General features: G+C 41.6%; 1 protein-coding gene across 4 annotated transcripts in view; it reads right to left on the bottom strand.

The window, feature by feature from the left end:
• Positions 1 to 19,707, bottom strand: part of PCCA (propionyl-CoA carboxylase subunit alpha) — a 343,861-nt gene that overhangs the window by 195,278 nt on the left and 128,876 nt on the right. For 3 of the 4 annotated variants that reach the window (XM_084844684.1, XM_084844686.1, XM_084844687.1), the window contains 2 exons: positions 11,320 to 11,451; positions 6,264 to 6,300 (listed from right to left, as the gene is read on the bottom strand). In XM_084844684.1, coding sequence (XP_084700810.1) covers positions 6,264 to 6,300; positions 11,320 to 11,451 — 169 coding nt within the window. The remainder of the gene's footprint in view (positions 1 to 6,263; positions 6,301 to 11,319; positions 11,452 to 19,707) is intronic. The other variant, XM_084844685.1, reaches the window with a different exon arrangement.

Here is a 19,707-nt window from a genome sequence, read left to right on the forward strand (position 1 = left end):
AACCAAAGGGGTCATACACAAGGTAAAGGGACAGCCCAGCTCTCTCTGCTGCACCACCACCACCACCCCCGTCTTGTAATTCAAGCATCAAATGTCAATGAATCTCAATAAGCTGCCTGCGTAAACAAAGCAATGCACAGCTGGAGACCAGATGCCCTCCTCATCATAGCCACAGAGCTTCAGCTATTGCATGGTATAGAAATGAAATAAATAAATAAAATAAAATCCCCTAACATGTATCATACCCTCTATTTCAGAAGTTCAGAGGTAAGAGGAATTCCCCACCCGCTCTTCCCCATTGTGGCTTCCAGCCTCCCCTGCCCCTCACAAAAGCCTCTCCTAAGGGCTGGGATGGGGACCCTCAAGAAATGCCCAGGATGTGAGGGAAGTTGCAGTGGGAGGGGAGAAATTGGGAGAAGTTTTGCTTCTCAGTTTTCCTCTTGCACTTTAACAGAATGCAAGAGGAAAATTCTATATACAGAACAAAAAAGTGAAAAAATAGACAACTCCTATAACTTCCTGCACATGAAAAGCGAAGACACATACCACATTCATTCCACTCCCATATTATTTTCCCTTCCCAAATGGCACTGACATTAGCTTGATTCACACATAATTGCATGGCTGGATACTAGTAATGCAACTGTGTAATGTAGGGGTGAGGAACCTGTGGCCCTCCAGGGTTGCTGGACTCCATTTCCCATTATCCCCAGCCAGCAGGGCCAATGATCAGGGATGGTGGGAGTTGTAGTCTAACATCTGGAGGGCCACAGGTTCCACACCCCTGGTTTAAGGTCTATACCACTTTGTAGGTCATTTTATTGGCTCTGGCAATTCCAACCTCACAACAGCATGCTAAAGGAGTTGGGATTACAATGGCATAGCCTTTAAACAGAAGTTGGACGTGATTCCACTTACAGAAATGATTCACTGGACCAGTTCACATGTAATGACAGCTAATGGGTTCCATTTTTAATCAATAACTTACGATCGGCCCGTTCATACATTGATGAGTATGATGTGCAAACTCAGAGCACTAGGTTGTTTAGAGACTAAACAACCCAGAGGTTAACCCAACAATAAACCACGAGTTAGACCCTAAACAACCCAGTGGGCCAACTGTACTTTCCTGATTAAAAGTGGAAGAGGAACACAAGAGGCAGTGCGCCCACTCATGCATGACAACCTATGGGTTGTTTAAGCCACGGACTGTCATTATGTGCTAACCAGGTCATTGTGTGCAGCAGCCTCCACATGACTGCTCAAAGTAGCCGCTTATTTAGCAAGACACATGTGTGAATCACATCTGTATTACACTCTAGTCTGAAACCATTTTTATTTTAAAATATACTGCTCACTGAGACAAACCTCAGGGCTGGATGAACTGCAGCCTAGAGTACTAAAGGAACTGGCAGAAGAACTCTCAGAACCGCTGTCTATTCTCTTTGGGAAATCATGGAGGACGGGGGAAGTGCCAGATGACTGGAGGAGGGCTAATGTTGTCCCTATCTTCAAAAAGGGTAAAAAGGAGGAACCTGGGAACTACAGACCAGTCAGTCTGACATCAATCCCTGGGAAAATTCTGGAGCAGATCATAAAGCAATCCATCTGGAAGCACCTTGAAAACAATGCAGTGATTACTCAAAGCCAACATGGATTTGTCAAAAACAAGTCCTGCCAGACAAATCTGATCTCATTTTTTGATCAAGTCACCTCCCTTGTGGACCGTGGGAATGCTGTAGACATCATATACCTCGACTTCAGCAAAGCTTTCGACAAAGTGCCCCATGATATCCTGATGAGCAAACTAGGTCTAAGTGGGCTAGATGAAACAACGATCCGGTGGATCCACAGTTGGCTACAGAATCGGACTCAAAGAGTGCTTATCAATAGGACCTTCTCAAACTGGGAAGAGGTAACGCGTGGGCTACCGCAGGGCTCAGTCCTGGGCCCAGTGCTCTTCAACATTTGTATTAATGACTTGGATGAGGAGGTGCAGGGAATGCTGATCAGATTTGCAGATGACACAGAATTGGGCGGGATAGCTAATACTTTGGAAGACAGAAACAAAATTCAAAGTGATCTGGGTAGACTGGAGCTCTGGGCTGAAAACAACAGAATGATATTTAATAGGGCTAAATGCCAAATTCTGCACCTAGGAAAAAGAAACCAAATGCACAGTTACAAGATGTGGGATACGTGGCTCAACAACACTACAAGCGAGAAGGATCTTGGAATTGTTGTCGATCACAAGCTGAATATGAGCCAACAATGTGATGTGGCTGCAAAAAAGGCAAATGCTCTTTTGGGCTGCATTCATAGAAGCATTGCTTCCAAATCCCGGGAAGTACTAGTTCCCCTCTACTTAGCACTGGTTAGGCCTCATCTGGAGTACTGTGTCCAGTTCTGGGCACCACACTTTAAGAAGGATGCAGACAAACTGCAGAGACTTCAGAGGAGGGCAACAAAGATGATCAGGGGACTGGAAACAAAGCCCTATGAAGAGAGACTGAAAGAACTGGGCATGTTGAGCCTTGAGAAGAGAAGACTGAGGGGAGATATGATATCGCTCTTCAAGTACTTGAAAGGTTGTCACAGAGAGAAGAAAGCCAGCATCTCTTCTTGATCATCCCAGAGTGCAGGACACGGAATAATGGGCTCAAGTTACAGGAAGCCAGATTCTGGCTGAACAGCGGGAAAAACTTCCTGACTGTTAGAGCAATATGACAATGGAACCAATTACCTAGGGAGGTGGTGGGCTCTCCCACACTGGAGGCATTCAAGACGAGGCTGGACAGCCATCTGTCAGGGATGCTCTGACTTGGATTCCTGCATTGAGCAGGGGGTTGGACTCGATGGCCGTGTAGGCCCCTTCCAACCCTACTATTCTATAATCTATGATCTATGGTTCTATGATCTATGACCTCTACATTCTGATGTAGCTGAACAGTTCCCCCTAGAGCATCTGGTAACTTGGAACTATGCCAGAAAGCCTAAGCAAGCATACATCCTGTGCTTTGTCTCTGAAAACACATCCAAAAATTTAACTGTTTTGCACAAAGCTTTGGCCAGTTAGAATTGGCCACCTCTTTCATAATGCAAGCATAGAGTCATTAAAAAGGTGGGGTTTAGATGCTTTTTTTTTTTTTTACGTATTATACCAATGATATTAATGAAGAACATCACACTATTGGACAAAACAACAGTCAGTCTCTGGGCGTGTTTCCACGAGCGATTTACCCAGAATTGGCTGCATGTGGGGGATGTTAGGGATACATGATATTGTGGCCATCCAGCAGCCACCACGGAGTTTATCGCAGACTGCTTAAAATCCAATTATTTTCCTCAAGTCGCGTTCTCCCCGATATATTTGCTGTGTGACCCAACCCCTGCATTAACCTCAGGTATGCTAGCTCTGCCCAGGGGTGTGCCTTTCACTGTGACCCCGGTCAAGGGGTGTTTCCCCAGTGTTTTCCCCACCTGCTTTTCCCTGATGTTTCCACCATTTCCCTGCTGGCCACCAGAGTTCTTTTTTTAAACAGTAAAGGATTAAACTGAAACAGCAATTTAGGGCTATGTCATGAACCAGGAGTAAGCACTCCCCATTCACCAGCCACCAACTGTATCGACGTTGGACATTTAAAGTTGTTACTCTATCAGGGGCTAAGGCTTACACTACTAAAAGAGCCGTGGGGTGAGGTGTACATATCAAAGTTCCTGGCCAGATCACAGTTCTACAGCTAGAGGTAGTTACTGCTGAATCCTCAGTTGGGCTGTTAGAAGGCATCACTATCACTTCACAGCGAAAAAAGCCCCAATTTTCCAGCAGCACATCTACCCCCCTGCTATCTCATTACAACAGTATTGCACATTTTTGCCATCAATACACATACCCTCATCTCAGTATTTCGATATCACTCTATCGCAAAATAACGCTAACACGCATTTGTGCTACTGCACGATAGCGAATTAGTTTAGGGGTTCTCACTGACTCCTGTTGTGCTCAATGAGGCTTGTTCCCGAAATTGCACTATCGTGCATTTGCGCAACAGCACATTTATTCGGGGTTCCTGCTAATGCGGTAGTGCAGGTTTAGAGGAAAATGGGGGAAAACTGGGGGAATCGGGCACTAAGTAGACTCAGGGTACATCATTAATTCATCAGGTGAAAGGCAAACTAACTTCCCTAATGGGTGTGAAGTGCTATTTCGAAAGCTGCATGTCTCTGATGCTTAGTTCAAGGCTTTGGGGGAGTAATTAATGCCAGTTTCAATCCCTTACATCATTGCCTAATCAGAGCTTCAGGGGGCAGGAGAAAGGGGGGAGAAAGCCCAGTGGGGAAGCCTCTCTGATTGGTTAAACAGCCCCTGCCAGTCTGACGACGTTCACTTCCAATCCCCCCACCCCACCCAGAAGTATATTTCCGTCAGCAACTTATAATGGTGCGGGGAACCCGTTAGTGGAGTCCTGCATGAAGCCATGCCGATGCCATGAAAAATCTGGTATTTCTCCGTTTGGTTCACCCTTCCGTTGTCGTGGAAACATGGCCTCTGTTAATAAGCTGGCTTTCAGTGATCTCATATTCCCATAAATATTGGATTCCCACTTGTTCTAGTTCTTCCTAACAACATCTAATGAGGAGGCCAAAGATGCTGTTTCTCAGACCATCTTCTTGTAAGGTACTCTGCATATGTTCTAAACCCTAGTCAAATAGGTAATATGTAACTAGTGACATTAGACTGACTGGATTAATTTTATTTGGAATTCTGTGTGTGTGTGTGTGTGTGTGTGTGTGTGTGTGTGTGTGTTGCCTTCCCTTGTCCCTCCTGCTTTCCCCTTTTCCCAAATAAACTCTTTTTTTATACCTAGACATGATGCTGCATTGTTTTAAAAAGGGAATTTCTCACTAAATACTTCCCCACATGCATCTGCATGGTTGCAAAGCTACCCCTTGTATTCTTAGGATACTTCACAAGTTTTTGTTTCTTTTGGTGATAAAATCTAAAGTGCCCTGCTTTTTTCTTTTTTTCCCATACAGCTGAGCTGATGGGAGGACTCTTCACACTAGGCAGACTAGGGTGTTCAGGCAAGGGTCTGCCTGTGGTAGCAGCCTATCAGTTATTCTTTTGGGGAGAAACCCCAGTAAAGAAGGGATCCAAGAGTAGGGAAAGATCTGTGCCATTCATCCTTTGGCTTAACCACACAATCAAGGGAAGGTATCTGTCACAAAGCTAAACAGATCTAAATGTTATCCTACAAGCTGGGGGCTTTCTTCTCAAATACAAAACTCTGAAACTTTCATTTGAGAAAGTATGGAACTGGAACTCCCCCTCCCCCCTTATCTTTTTCACTTTATCACAGCCGCACCTCACCCTTCCTTTAAGGACGGTTGGTATGTATCAGGGTTATCCCATTTTATCCTCACAATAAACCTGTAGGGTAAGAAAAAACAACCAGCAAAAGACCATCCAGCTTTGTAACGGAAAGGTTATTTGCACCTAGCCTCCCTGCTCTACTTTCTAACACAGTGATCACTACACCACACTGGCCAAGATCAAGTATGAGACCAGACTGGATTGAGCTGATACTCACCAGCCACCTCCCAATTTCATAATATCAAGAAAATAAATTATTTTATAAATTATTTTTTCCCCAGAATATAAGCTATGATTGAAAGAAATACTTTAGGAACTCCCAAGTGGAATATTTGACTTGTTTGAACAGCTGATATTCCCACTGCCAAACCATATCTTAAAACATTTTTTAAATTCCTTTTGGTTTTCAAGAGTATTTTGATGTTTTACATGGGGGAGAAAAGACAAGTCCTCAGACTCCTTCGAAGCACAGCACAAGTTATATGGTTCTTTGGCTGCTAGCCATATATAGCCTAAATTATAGCAGAGACCAACTAATGATTTGGAACAAACAGCATAATTATGTCACCTCTCTGAAAAATGACTGACCATATCTTAGCACCTTATTCACATTAGGTTTACACAAAGATATGAAATTTTAAGCAGATTATAATTAATACATCTTGGATCCTGTCTGCAACCTAAGTTTCTAAAATGCTACTTATAGCTAAAATATTAAGATTTACAGAGACAGTTAATACTCAGATTCTTTCAAGACTTGGTGGCAACTGAGAATTCAAAACTTAAATCATTATTTGTTCCATAGGGACTACATATTATACAGTTAATTTAGTCAACAGCATCTTCTGATAGGCATACAAATCTCACAATAGCCAATTTAAGAACTTACCAATTTCCCTTGCAATTCTGACAGCTTCATCGGCATCCTGTAAAAGCAGGAAATTAGACCCAACATTAATTCCATCAGCTACTGCACTATGTCTCTAGGGCAGTCATATATTGCACTACTGTCTCCTCCGATTCATTTAATGTTTGATTTTACAACCTCCTGACCTGCTTCATTCAGAGGGATGTAAAATTAATACCATAAGTGGAATATAAATTGTATCTCATCACTGCATAATGCTCAGACTCTAAGCAGTGCAGAATCAGCTGACAGGAAAAAATAGCAGGACTACAGAAGGATTTCTTAAGTTGCTAGAATTAAAGAATTTAGATGGTTTCGCTGAGAAGTAAATATCAGAACATTGGAACATGTCAACTGTCAGCTTATTCCCGTCTTCTCAGGTACACATGTGTCGTGTTTTCCTGCATACAGTCAGCAGGGGGAGTTGATTCTCTATTGTTTGCCTAAGGTTCGTTCAGCACCAACACAAGTCTTGGAAAATTCAGTAAAGGTTCAAATATAGTATTCTCAGGTGTTGGTTGTTGTTGTTGTTTTCTTCTTTTAAGCCAGAGGGAACTTACTATTACACATATTAGACTCTACCAGAGCACTTTGAACAGGCACTCAGAGAATCTCAATTTCAGAGGTTAATGCATCTGGCATTTTAACTGCATTCTGTCCCAGTTATATCTGGTATCTTTAATACTAAACTTCACAATTAAAACACAAATTTGACACATGGATGGAGTAACCTAGCAATATGGATAGCATGCATGGCTCAAATAACAGTTAAGAATAAATAGCAAAAGCATCTTATGCCAGCTTTCATGTAAACTGGGATACAGCAGGCTTTAGAATATGCAATGTTTTCTAAGTAGCCAGGTGAGGGGATAAGAAAAAAACACATAACCACACTATTCAGTTTCTCAGTGGTTAGTGAACAATACTATTGTCATGTGTAAGTTAACTGTCTCTTAACCCAAACAATATGTTTCCATAAAAAGCAACGTTAGTCATGCTGGTCCATGAAGGAAAAAGACCCCTAAAATCCACAGTTGGGCAATACCTTTATTAGGACCAACCAAAATTCCACAATAATGTGCAAGCTTTCAAGTACTCCAGAACTCTTCAACAGGATAGATGGTACAAAACTAGGGGTTGGGGGAAGACACAGAAAAGTTCATTAGTCAGCAGTGTAATCGGATACCTGCAATACCTACCGCTGACTAATTCATTCAGTCTGCAAAACTCCATTTTGAAACTCGGTCTGTCTATAGACAGACGTCATGGCCACAACATCTGGCCAGTTTTCTAACTTTTTTTTTACTTCCCCCATCCCCTGCTTTTTGTACCATCTAGCCTGATGAAGAGTTCTGGAGAACTCAAAAGCTTGCACATTTTTGTGGAATTTTGGTTGGTCATAATAAAGGTATTGCTCAAACTGTGGATTTTGAATATATTTCCATTGTGCATAATTATATATGTTACGCCTTGAAAGTCCATCCGAATTTTCTAATATTTATACTACCCTGTAACATACATTAAATATATGTTATGCCTGAAAACCCCTAGCTGCTATCTGTGGCTGAATCCATGGGGGCTGACTTTTGAACATTAAAATGAAAACTGTTATTTTTAAGCATTCAAAGCCATTCTTTAAAAAAAATTTAAAAAAAGTGGTGGTGGTGGAATACTTTGGAGGATTTCATACCTGGCTCATTTTTTGCCAAACAATAAAACAAAATCTTCTTAGTAACTATTAAGCGCCCAATGAAGAATAAGGAAGCTGGTACAGGAAGTTGTCAGAAAATTTAATTTCCTTTCATTAGCTAGTCTGCTCCACAAATCGGTGCTTGTTAAGTTCAAAGCAGCCCTGAAAGCAACATCAGTTTTAAGTCTTTTTTTTAAAAAAACTTCAACCAGGCACATCTGTTAATGAGATTTTCCAAACAATTGTTTTTAAGGCAAAAATAAGTCTACCTAAAAAAGGAGGGGAGAATAAAATCAAGGTTTACTGTTACACCTTGTTGCTTTCCACAACCTTGCAACCTCCACACACTCCAAGTTTTAGCTTAGAGGGATAACAAAAATGCATGAAAAGGGTCATTTAAGAATGTTAGTGGTTTCCACACATTGAGTCTGAAGGTTCTTTGTTCCTGTCTGTGACAGTTATGTGAGAATACTTCCCCTTAATAGCCTCTCTGTCAGGAAGTGTTAAACCTGCCAAATGCAGACAATTAGAGCCTCTTGAATAAAATGCAGGAAGAGTGATGACTGATGAAGAGCCTCGATTAGAACCAAGGAGGAAACTTTTACATTTCTTTTCTCTTGCAAATTCAGGCATATATTTGCTAAACAGAATTTTAAAATAAAAGCAATAAAGAAGGTTATCCCCACCTCCATACCCCCCCCCCAATTTAGTTACCTGCAAAGAAGTGATACACACTGAAAGCCCACAAGGCGGCAATCTGCAAAGTATCCCAAGACTACGAACACAACTGTGCTATTTGTAACTCCCCTTCCTGGCCAAAATATTTTTAAAGAACATATAAACTACAATTTTCAGCCTTCAAAAAGATAAAAGCCAGTGGAGAACTCCTAAGCAAGCTGCTATTATCTGAACATCATATATACCCATTTTTGCTGAAAAAAGCAAAGTACTATTTTTCTCCAGTCAACAGCATACATACATGTGACACTGCACAGTACCACTGGCTTCTATGACTCTGATAAGAAGCCTCCACAGGACAGTTTCTATGACAAGTCACATACCACCAGTGGTAAGGAAATGGCAGAGATAATAAGAGCTTAAGCCACCAACCATATTTATTTAAGTTCCAAATCCGCGCTACTTGTGAAAATAAAACATGTTTGTAAGGTAACAATTAAAACAACAACAACAGCAAATCACCACTTGTGTCATTCATTACACTGAAGTATTTCAGCTACCCATTCAATTTTTTAAAAAAATTGTTTTAACATTCCAGCAAACATCAGAGTAAACCTTGCATGCATATTCAATTTTTGTTCTTCATGTCCTCCTGCATAACCCTAGGCTATCTTAGACCAACCCATGGGCTTGCATTCAGCCAGTAGAATTTTAACTTCTCTTCCCACATCCCCTCAGTGTAGTGTAGTGTAGTGGTGAGAGTGACGGACTGGGAGCCGGGAGATCCGGGTTCTAGTCCCCACTTGGCCATGGAAGCTCACTGGGTGACTTTGGGCCAGTCACAGACTCTCAGCCCAACCTACCTCACAGGGTTGTTGTTGTGAGGATACAACGGTGAGGAGGAGGATAATGTAAGCCGCCTTGAGTTCCTTGCGAGAGGGAGAAAGGCGGGGTATAAATGCAATAAATAAATAAATAAATAAATAAATAAATCCTGAAAAACTGGGCCCCATGTGATAAGCACAAACTGTTTCAGAAATTGCCTTCAGTTTCAAAGATTGATTTCACATGCAGCATGGAAGGCTGCTGTTTAAGTAACAGAAGTCCAAAGTAGTTGTGTGGTTATTTGGATCTAGCTCAATAAATTTCAACAATTTGGTAAACCTAGGAGAGTATCCAACAGGGTCACTGTGCTCCCACTCATTCCGTTGTGCCACTAGCGCAATGGGGAATTAGCGAATCATAAAGGAACATGATTGAAGATGCTAATTTCCGGATTGGGACAGGTTAGAGGAGCTCCCTTCTGTGGGCTTTGCTGACCTGCTCCATTCTTGAAACTAGCGTTTCTGCTTGTTGTGGGTTGCTTTTAGAACTGATAGTTCCCCATTGCACTAGTGGTGGGTCCCGCTGGTGCACAGGCAGTACAGGATACTGCCCCAAGTCTAGGAATCATTAGTGAAAAGTTGAAAACTAGAGGCATGCTACTTCCAGGACCAACTGTTGCTCTTTCTCCATAAAATAGTAAATTAAATGCATATGTTATTTGAACCTGTGTCTATGAATACAAAAGCCATTAAATGTTTGTACTGTATTGCATTGTAAATTGTTAATCCAAGTATGTATTCCATTTGAGTCACACCCTTACTCAAAGGAGCTCTGGGCAGTGTACAAGGATTTAACCCCTTTTTCTACTCATAACACCCCTAGAAGGTAGATTAAGCTGAGAGACAGCGACTGGCCCAAGGCCAGAAAGAACGATCACAGCTGAATATCCCTAGGAACAGCCCAGTTTCCCCAGATCCCCACTGCATTTCGATGTAGGACATTAGAAAACGAATCACAAGTTCTCTCACCACCAAAATATGGAGAACTAATATTGTACGAAATAAAAGGACACTTGCAATGCAGATAAGTCCTTAGGATTTATTTGAATATCTCACAAAGAAATACAAGAAGTCTCTTCAGCATCTGTGGTCTTTTCTCATCAGCACAGTGATAAGATGTATTGGCAAATAGTACAGGCAGCCTTGGAAACAAGATGTCAGTCTTTTTCCTCCATCAAAATCCAGTTTTTGAGATGTCAAAAAGTTAAAAATAGTAAAATACCTTTTGTATTTTATGGTGAGCAAGATATTATACTCTACACTTAAGACCAGGCAAAACTTTTAATCCATAGATCAAGTAACAAACATCCCACACCACTCTCTCAACATCCTGTCACATTTTAGGTAACCAATTAAGAGAACCCAGGTCATGGCTATAAAGGTAGGAGGAGGCTTGATTCTGAAAGTTATTAGAGATAAGAAGCACTTTTATCTCCCTGACCCATACTGCTGATTTTTACTTTCTCTTATATAAGTGAATGGCTCCCCTTTACTTTTATGGAAAAAGAAACCACTGCATTTGGGGGGCACTGTTGTGGTGAGGGCAAAGCCTACTCTCCATTACTGATTCTGTGTGCCCCAGCCCTTAATGACAAGGATCCTGTCGGGGATGCATGTGTTCCTGTGTGCAGAGTAAACAGAGATGCTCTGTATGCCTGAGGAGTCTTTGCAGTATGCAAACACTCCAACCATACAAATGCCACTTGCTGGACATATACTACTTTATAAGAATGCTCAGAGAGCACTGGGAACATATGCTTAGACATTTTTAAAAAAGGTTTCTTACCTTGACCACCCCATCATAACCAGGTATTGTGTTGACCTTCGCCTTCTTGGCTAACAGTTTGCTTTCTATCTTATCCCCCATTGCTTGAATAGCATGCATGTCTGGTCCAATAAAAGCAACATTTTCTGACACCTGAAGAGACAAGGAAGGCAGAGGGGTTTGCTCACAGAAACAATTAAATACTATGATGAAATTTTGCTTAGGAAATACCCCAAATTTATGTAAGCAACATAACTTGAGCCAGTACATTAAAAATGTATATAGGCTTGTTAAGCCTATATGGAACACAGGCTCAAAGCTCCTATAATTACTGTTGTATAAATCAAAGCCAGACCAAGGAAAAATAGCTGAGAGCTATAAAGTATTCCAGCCTGAACATTTGCAGGATCCCTTGAGTGAGAAAAGGGCAGTTAACTCATGACTCAAGGAGCCACAAGTGGCTTACAAAGTTATGTTCGCTAATGTATAATACAGTGCAGGATTTCATTTTGCATTCTTTAGAACATAAGCCTCACACAAAACGGAAATGAAATTCCTCTTATAAGTGTTCAAGACATACAAGATGGACTTTTAAATTATTCAGGTACTGCATATATAATAAAAGGCATATCTGGATACCATCTTTCAGACTAGACAAGTCCCATAACAAGCTCTTACTCACTCCACTTCAGGAACACTTTATGTTAATGTCCTAAAGTGATGCTTTAAAAACAGAAATTATTTGCATTCGGCTATTCCAATACTCTGCTACAGTTTATACGCTATCATATAGATTGTGATAAAAACAGATGTTATGAAAAGCTGTTATGACAATTTCACCAATCCCTCCACAATTATTTCCCCCTTCCCAAGGGCGTATTATACAGCTTAATTTTTGTTTTTTGCTTGAAAAACAATGCTGGTGTTATTGCAAATACTCAAAACTTTATGTGTTGGATAAAGTGTGAGAGGGCAGTCATAGTTGTTTACATGGCTTCTCCTGTCAAATTACTTAAATTGTGGGGCTTTTAAAAAAAACCAAAAACAAAACACCCCTATTTAGCTGACTAGTCAGACAACAAAATCACTGACCACATGTTAACAACATCCTGTTTACTGATCTGCTCTAACACAGACAAAACATTCATAGACTAGTATATCAATGCATCCACAAGTCACATCATGGACGACTGGAGGACATTTCACAAATGCATGTGTCTTAACATTTCATAGCTCATAACTTGATTACTCATAGCTGGATGTATTGAACTGAAATGCTGGAAAGCACTGTGTTTGAATTAACAAAGGTCTTTCCATCATTGAAGTTGTGATTGTTCATTCCGTCTTGACACTGGAGTCTTCCACCTAGGAATGAATATGCATGTGTACCTTTGTCAACCTTCATGGGGAAGGAAAATAAAACACACACTTGAAAGAGGCATGGAAGTTCAATGCACTGATGTTTTATTCTTGTGTATGGGATGTTGTGCTAGCCACCAGTTTATCAAAAGTAAGGATGCAGAGGAATGGTGAAAGAATAACATACACAATGAACAGCAACCCCAAAATGCGGGGTTCTATTCAAAATAGCAAGCAGTACTAAAAGCAGCTAGAAATACACCAAAAGGCTGTTCAAGAGATCCATAAGCATACCCTCAACTGTTTCATGGCTGAAAATAGGGATGTACTTATAACACCCTTCTTGTTATACCAAAGACCACTGCCAAAGCCTCCTCCACACCACCACATGCAACGTGTACTTGGTTGAATGTTTCATACTCTGTTTTAAAACACGAAAGAGTGTTTTTTCTTCAGGTTAAAGATATATTAGAAAATATATCTGACAGCAAACTACCACAATTCAAAATTTTCCTGTCACATTGAACTGACAGGCTGTGCACATCATGGTAACTTACATGAATTAATTTACATGAATGTACTAGAGGCAAGATGCATCCAATACCCCTCATAAATGTATCTTCTAGAGCAGGGGTGGGCAGCACACAGCCAATGGGCCACATGTAGCCTCCACTGTGCCCCCCCCGGTGTGGCCCCCACAAGCCCACCACCACTGCTGCGCCACCCAAATTCATCACAGAGGCAAAAAAAGTACCAGCAAACCACTACAGAATACTACAATGCCCAAATGTAGCTTGTTTTCGAGCTGAATTTGGCCATTGTAGCTAGGGATGTGGGAATCAGCAGAACACAAGCTTGCCATACTTCTCCGAATTCCATCTCGAAGCTTGTTCTAATTTGATTCCATATCAGATTGCGAGCTTTTCTTTTCGCATGAAAATCCGTGTGTATTTTTCGAAATGTACGCATCAGCTGAAATGTACACATTCTTTTCCCATTGATTAAAGCGTATTTGTGTCCATTTTTCAGAAGTATTCATTTTTCAAAAGTACACATTTTTCAAAAGTATACATGCTGTCGAACACATTTCTTTGGGTCTGTGAATCACACCGGAAGCTCAGAAATGTTCAAATGTTTGTAGATTGCGTGTCCAGATCTGTGTTCAGTCTGTGAACTGGTAAATCATGAACTAGTAAAACTAATTTGTCATACATCCCTAGTTGTAGCATGCCATAGTAGTTTGCCACCAAAAATCAGTGGCAAATCTGCAAAAAAAAATTTTTTGCCACCATTGTACTGCAGAATTCTGCAGAGCAGCAGCAGGAGTGTGGCCCAGGTAAGGGGGCAGTCCGGGGGTGAAAATGGCCCCCAGACCTCCCAAAGTTGTCCACCCCTGATCTAGAGCCCCAGGAAATGAGCTGAATACTGGCAAATGGCAACTCTACTGACCAATGCTAACAAAATTTTAACAAAGCATCCTCAAAGGCCAAAACTGGGCAAACTAAGGGAAGTGATTTACTTGGGACATTTATATAAAAATGCAGAGCATATTCATATATCTCATCTGAAACTAATGTACATAAAAGAGGGTTGCCTAGGGATGCCCATGTTCGTATATGATATCCGAGTATACTGCCTATTGCTGCAGTCTTCTAGAGTTCTGTTGTTTTTGTTGCATTGTTTATTCGTTCAGTTGCTTCCAATTCTTCGTGACTTCATGGACCAGCCCACGCCAGAGCTTCCTGTCAGCCATCACCACCCCCAGCTCCCCCAAGGTTGAGACCGTCACCTCCAGAATATCATCCATCCATCTTGCCCTTGGTTGGCCCCTCTTCCTTTTGCCTTCCACTTTCCCTAGCATCAGCATCTTCTCCAGGATATCCTGTCTTCTCATGATGTGGCCAAAGTACTTCAGTTTTGCCTTTAATATTCCCTCAAGTGAGCAGTCTGGCTTGATTTCCTGGAGTATGGACTGGTTTGATCTTCTTGCAGTCCAAGGCACTCTCAGAATTTTCCTCCAGCACCATAGTTCAAAAGCATCTAACTTCTTTCGCTTAGCCTTCCTTATGGTCCAGGTCTCGCAGCCATAGGTTACTATGGGGAATACCATTGCTTTAACTATGCGGACCTTTGTTGTCAGTGTGATGTCTCTGCTCTTCACTATTTCATCAAGATTTGTCATTGCTCTCCTCCCAAGAAGTAAACGTCTTCTCATTTCCTGGCTGCAGTCAGCGTCTGCAGTAATCTTTGCGCCTAGAAAGACAAAGTCTGTCACTGCCTCCACATTTTCTCCCTCTATTTGCCAGTTATCAATCAAGCTGGATGCCACAATCTTGGGGGTTTTTTGAGGTTTAACTGCAACCCAGCTTTTGCACTTTCTTCTTTCACCGTCTTCAGGAGGTTCCTCAGCTCCTCCTCGCTTTCAGCCATCAAAGTGGTATCATCTGCATATCAGAGATTGTTAATGTTTCTTCCAGCGATTTTAACTCCAGCCTTGGATTCATCAAGCCCAGCACATCACATGATGTGTTCTGCATACAGGTTGAATAGGTAGGGTGAGAGTATACAACCCTGCCATACTCCTTTCCCAATCTTAAACCAGTCCGTTGTCCTGTGGTCTGTTCTTACCGTTGCTACTTGGTCGTTACACAGCTTCCTCAGGAGGCAGACAAGATGACTTGGTATCCCCATACCACCAAGAACTTGCCACAATTTGCGATGATCCACACAGTCAAAGGCTTTAGAATAGCCCATAAAACAGAAATATATGTTTTTCTGAAACTCCCTGGCTTTCTCCATTATCCAGCGGATATTGGCAATTTGGTCTCTAGTTCCTCTGCCTTTTCGAATCCCAGCTTGTACATCTGGCAATTCTCGTTCCATGAATTGCTGGAGTCCACCATGCAAGATCTTGAGCATTACCTTACTGGCATATGAAATAAGTGCCACTGTTTGATAGTTTGAACATACTTTAGTGTTTCCCTTTTTTGGTATGGGAATATAAGTTGATTTTGTCCAATCTGGTGCACCTTGACAGTATCATCTTGCAAGATTTTAAACAGTTCAGTTAGGATACCATCGTCTCCTGCTGCCTTGTTATTAGCAATGCTTCTTAAGGCTCATTCAACCTCACTCTTCAGGATGTCTGGCTCTAGCTCACTGACCACACCATCAAATCTATCCCCGATATTATTATCCTTCCTAAACAGATCTTCCGTATATTCTTGCCACCTTTTCTTGATCTCTTCTGCTTCTGTTAGGTCCTTGCCATCTTTGTTGTTGATCACACCCATTTTTGCCTGGAATTTACCTCCGATGTTTCTAATTTTCTGGAAGAGGTCTCTTGTCCTTCCTATTCTATTATCTTCTTCCACTTCCGCACATTGCTTGTTTAAAAATAATTCCTTATCTCTTCTGGCTAACCTCTGGAATTTTGTATTTAATTGGGCATATCTCCCCCTTTCACTGTTCTTGCCGTGAAAACTAAATGGATCAGTACAACCAGAGATATGTTGGTATACCATCAGAAGCTGGGACTCCCAGGTCGGAAGATGGTCAAAATGCTACTGGGGAGGAATAGAGGATAAGTTCAACTAGCCCCAGATGTGATGACGAAGCTAGCTCAAAGCCGAAAGGATGGCTAGCAGCCGACAGTGCTGGTGGTGAACGACGAATCCGATGTTCTAAAGATCAACACACCATAGGAACCTGGAATGTAAGTTCTATGAGCCAGGGCAAATTGGATGTGGTTATTGAGGAGATGTCAAGATTAAATATAGACATTCTGGGTGTCAGTGAACTGAAATGGACTGGAATGGGCCACTTCACATCAGATGACCACCACATCTACTACTGTGGACAAGAGGACCACAGAAGAAATGGAGTAGCCTTCATAATTAATAATAAAGTGGCTAAAGCAGTGCTTGGATACAATCCAAAAAACTATAGAATGATCCCTATTCGAATTCAGGGTAAGCCATTTAACATCACAGTGATCCAAATACACACCCCAACCACAGATGCTGAAGAAGCAGAAGTAGATCAGTTCTATGAGGATCTGCAGCACCTACTGGATAATACGCCAAGAAGAGATGTTATTTTCATTACAAGAGACTGGAATGCTAAGGTGGGTAGTCCAACGACACCTGGAATTACAGGCAAGCATGGTCTGGGAGAATTCCAGAAAAAACGTCTATTTCTGCTTCAAGAGAATTCCAGAAAAACATCTATTTCTGCTTCATTGACTACGCTAAAGCCTTTGATTGTGTGGATCACAACAAACTGTGGCAAATTCTTAAAGTGATGGGAGTACCAGACCACCTTACCTGTCTCCTGAGAAACCTGTACGAGGGTCAAGAAGCAACAGTAAGAACCAGACATGGAACAACCGATTGGTTCAAAATTGGGAAAGGAGTACGACAAGGCTGCATATTGTCACCCTGCTTATTTAACTTATATGCAGAGTACATCATGAGAAATGCCGGGTTGGATGAATCAGAGGTCGGAATTAAGATTGCTGGGAGAATTATCAACAACCTCCGATATGCAGACGATACCACCCTAATGGCAGAAAGCGAAGAGGATCTAAAGAGCCTCTGGTTGAGGGTGAAAGAGGAGAGTGCAAAAGCTGGTTTGAAACTCAACATTAAAAAAACGAAGATCATGGCATCTGGCCCTATCACTTCCTGGCATATAGAAGGGGAAGAAATGGAAGCAGTGACAGATTTTACTTTCTTGGGCTCCAAGATCACCGCAGACGGTGACTGTAGCCATGAAATTAAAAGACGCTTGCTCCTGGGGAGGAAAGCTATGGCAAACCTAGACAGCATAGTAAGAAGCAGAGATATCACCTTGCCGACAAAGGTCCGTCTAATCAAAGCTATGGTTTTCCCAGTAGTAATGTATGGCTGTGAGAGCTGGACTATAAGGAAGGCTGAGTGCCGAAGAATTGATGCTTTTGAACTGTGGTGCTGGAGAAGACTCTTACGAGTCCCCTGGACTGCAAGGAGGTCAAATCAGTCCATCCTAAAGGAAATCAACCCTGAGTGTTCATTGGAAGGACAGATACTGAAGCTGAAGCTCAAATATTTTGGCCACCTAATGCGAAGAGAAAACTCCCTGGAAAAGACCCTGATGCTGGGAAAGACTGAAGGCAAAAGGAGAAGGGGATGGCAGAGGATGAGATGGCTAGATAGCATCACTGATGCAATGAATATGAACTTGAGCACGCTCCGGGAGAGAGCGCAGGACAGGAAGGCCTGGCGTGCTATGGTCCATGGGGTCACGAAGAGTCGGACACGACTGAACGACTGAACAACAACAACAACAACAATGGTCTGGGAGAACAAAATGAAGCGGGGCATAGGCTGATAGAATTTTGCCAAGACGACTCACTGTGCATAACAAACACTCTCTTCCAACAACCTAAAAGATGACCTTATACATGGACTTCACCAGATGGTCGACACCGAAATCAGATTGACTACATCCTTTGTAGTCAAAGGTGGTGGACATCTATACAGTCGGTAAAAACAAGACCTGGAGCTGACTGTAGTTCAGATCACAAACTTCTTATTGCATAATTTAGAATCAGACTAAAGAGAATAGGGAAGACCCACAGAGCAGTTAGATATGAGCTCACCAATATTTCTAATGAATATGCAATGGAGGTGAAGAATAGATTTAAGGGACTAGATTTAGTAAATAGGCTCCCGGAAGAACTATGGACAGAAGTTCTCAACATTGTTCAGGAGGCGGCAACAAAAAAAAGACCGTTGTCTTACCTTTGTCAAATCATGTCCATCCAGCACTATACTCTGCTGACAAAATTATCCACCTCTTTCATTGCTTTAACCATGTGATGTTCCTTAAATCTCTACGCTGCCTGAAGCTTCCTTCCAAATCACTTCTGTGCAACCACCTATTGTACTTCTTCCAAATCCCTGCTCAGAACTTACTGTTTCAGGGAAACCTTTAGAACAACCCTCCTAGTCTCAATATCTCATACTGCGACTACACTGAAATATATGGAACTGAAATAATCACATATTCTTCTCACTTAACAAAGCCTCCATTCCTCTTGCCCATTCTTCTTTTGTTTCTCTATATCTGTTTTTAGATTTAAGCCCTTTAGTGTACTCTTTCATGTATTTACATGGGACTATATAAAATAGTAATTAGAGTCCACTGAATCCCACATCACATCAAAATAGCCATTTTCAAGCTTTCTAGTGTGCCAAGGAAACCTTGCACATCTGCCAGATTTTGGAAAGTGTTTCAGGGTACATACCATTCAAAGTTCTGGTTATCACCTTTAAGGCCCTAAACAGTTTGGGACTTGGCTACCTGAAGGCCCATCTCCTCCCATGTGAATCTGCTCATTCTTTAAGATCAGCTGTTTGCACCCCTCTGGTGTCTGCCATTGATTGCCTTTAGAGACACAACTGGTAGAACAAACATTAGGGCTTTCTCGGTGGCAGCAACTCCTTGCCCAAAGACGTTAGGTCATCTTCCTCTTTATCTGTGTTCTGTCTGCAAGTTAAGACACTTCTCTTTAAATAAGCATTTGATTCTACTGTTGCTTAATTTTATTGATTGATTGGGGGGTAGGGAGTGTTTTCTGCTGCTTTTAATTAATGATTAGTTATTATTTTTATCTTTTCATATTTTTAAGCTGCTTTTTTGGAGGGGAAAAGTGGGGTAAGAAATTCTTAAAGATAACAACAACATTCAATGAAGCAATGCAAATTCAATACTAGAATTCTAAAAAAAATCAGTACCAATAGGTAATCATTGATGCAATCTCGAAGCACACTCACTGCATTATTGATACACACTCTCAAACCCTACTCCACCCCATGCCACGGCTGAACACGAGAGAAACTGGTTTTGTGGGTTTTGCAGCAGAGCCAAATGTACACAGTGTTGACTGGCTGTGGCCCCTCCTCCTGCGCTCACCCTCTACAGCAGTTTTATAACGTTTTAAAAATGGATTGTACCAAACTAACTATGACTTTAAAATAAACAATAATAAGGTGCTGAACAACTGGA

The sequence above is a fragment of the Heloderma suspectum genome, chromosome 3 (assembly GCF_057233095.1).
Source record: "Heloderma suspectum isolate Gila_16-S chromosome 3, 16-S_ref, whole genome shotgun sequence".
Classification (NCBI taxonomy): domain Eukaryota; kingdom Metazoa; phylum Chordata; class Lepidosauria; order Squamata; family Helodermatidae; genus Heloderma; species Heloderma suspectum.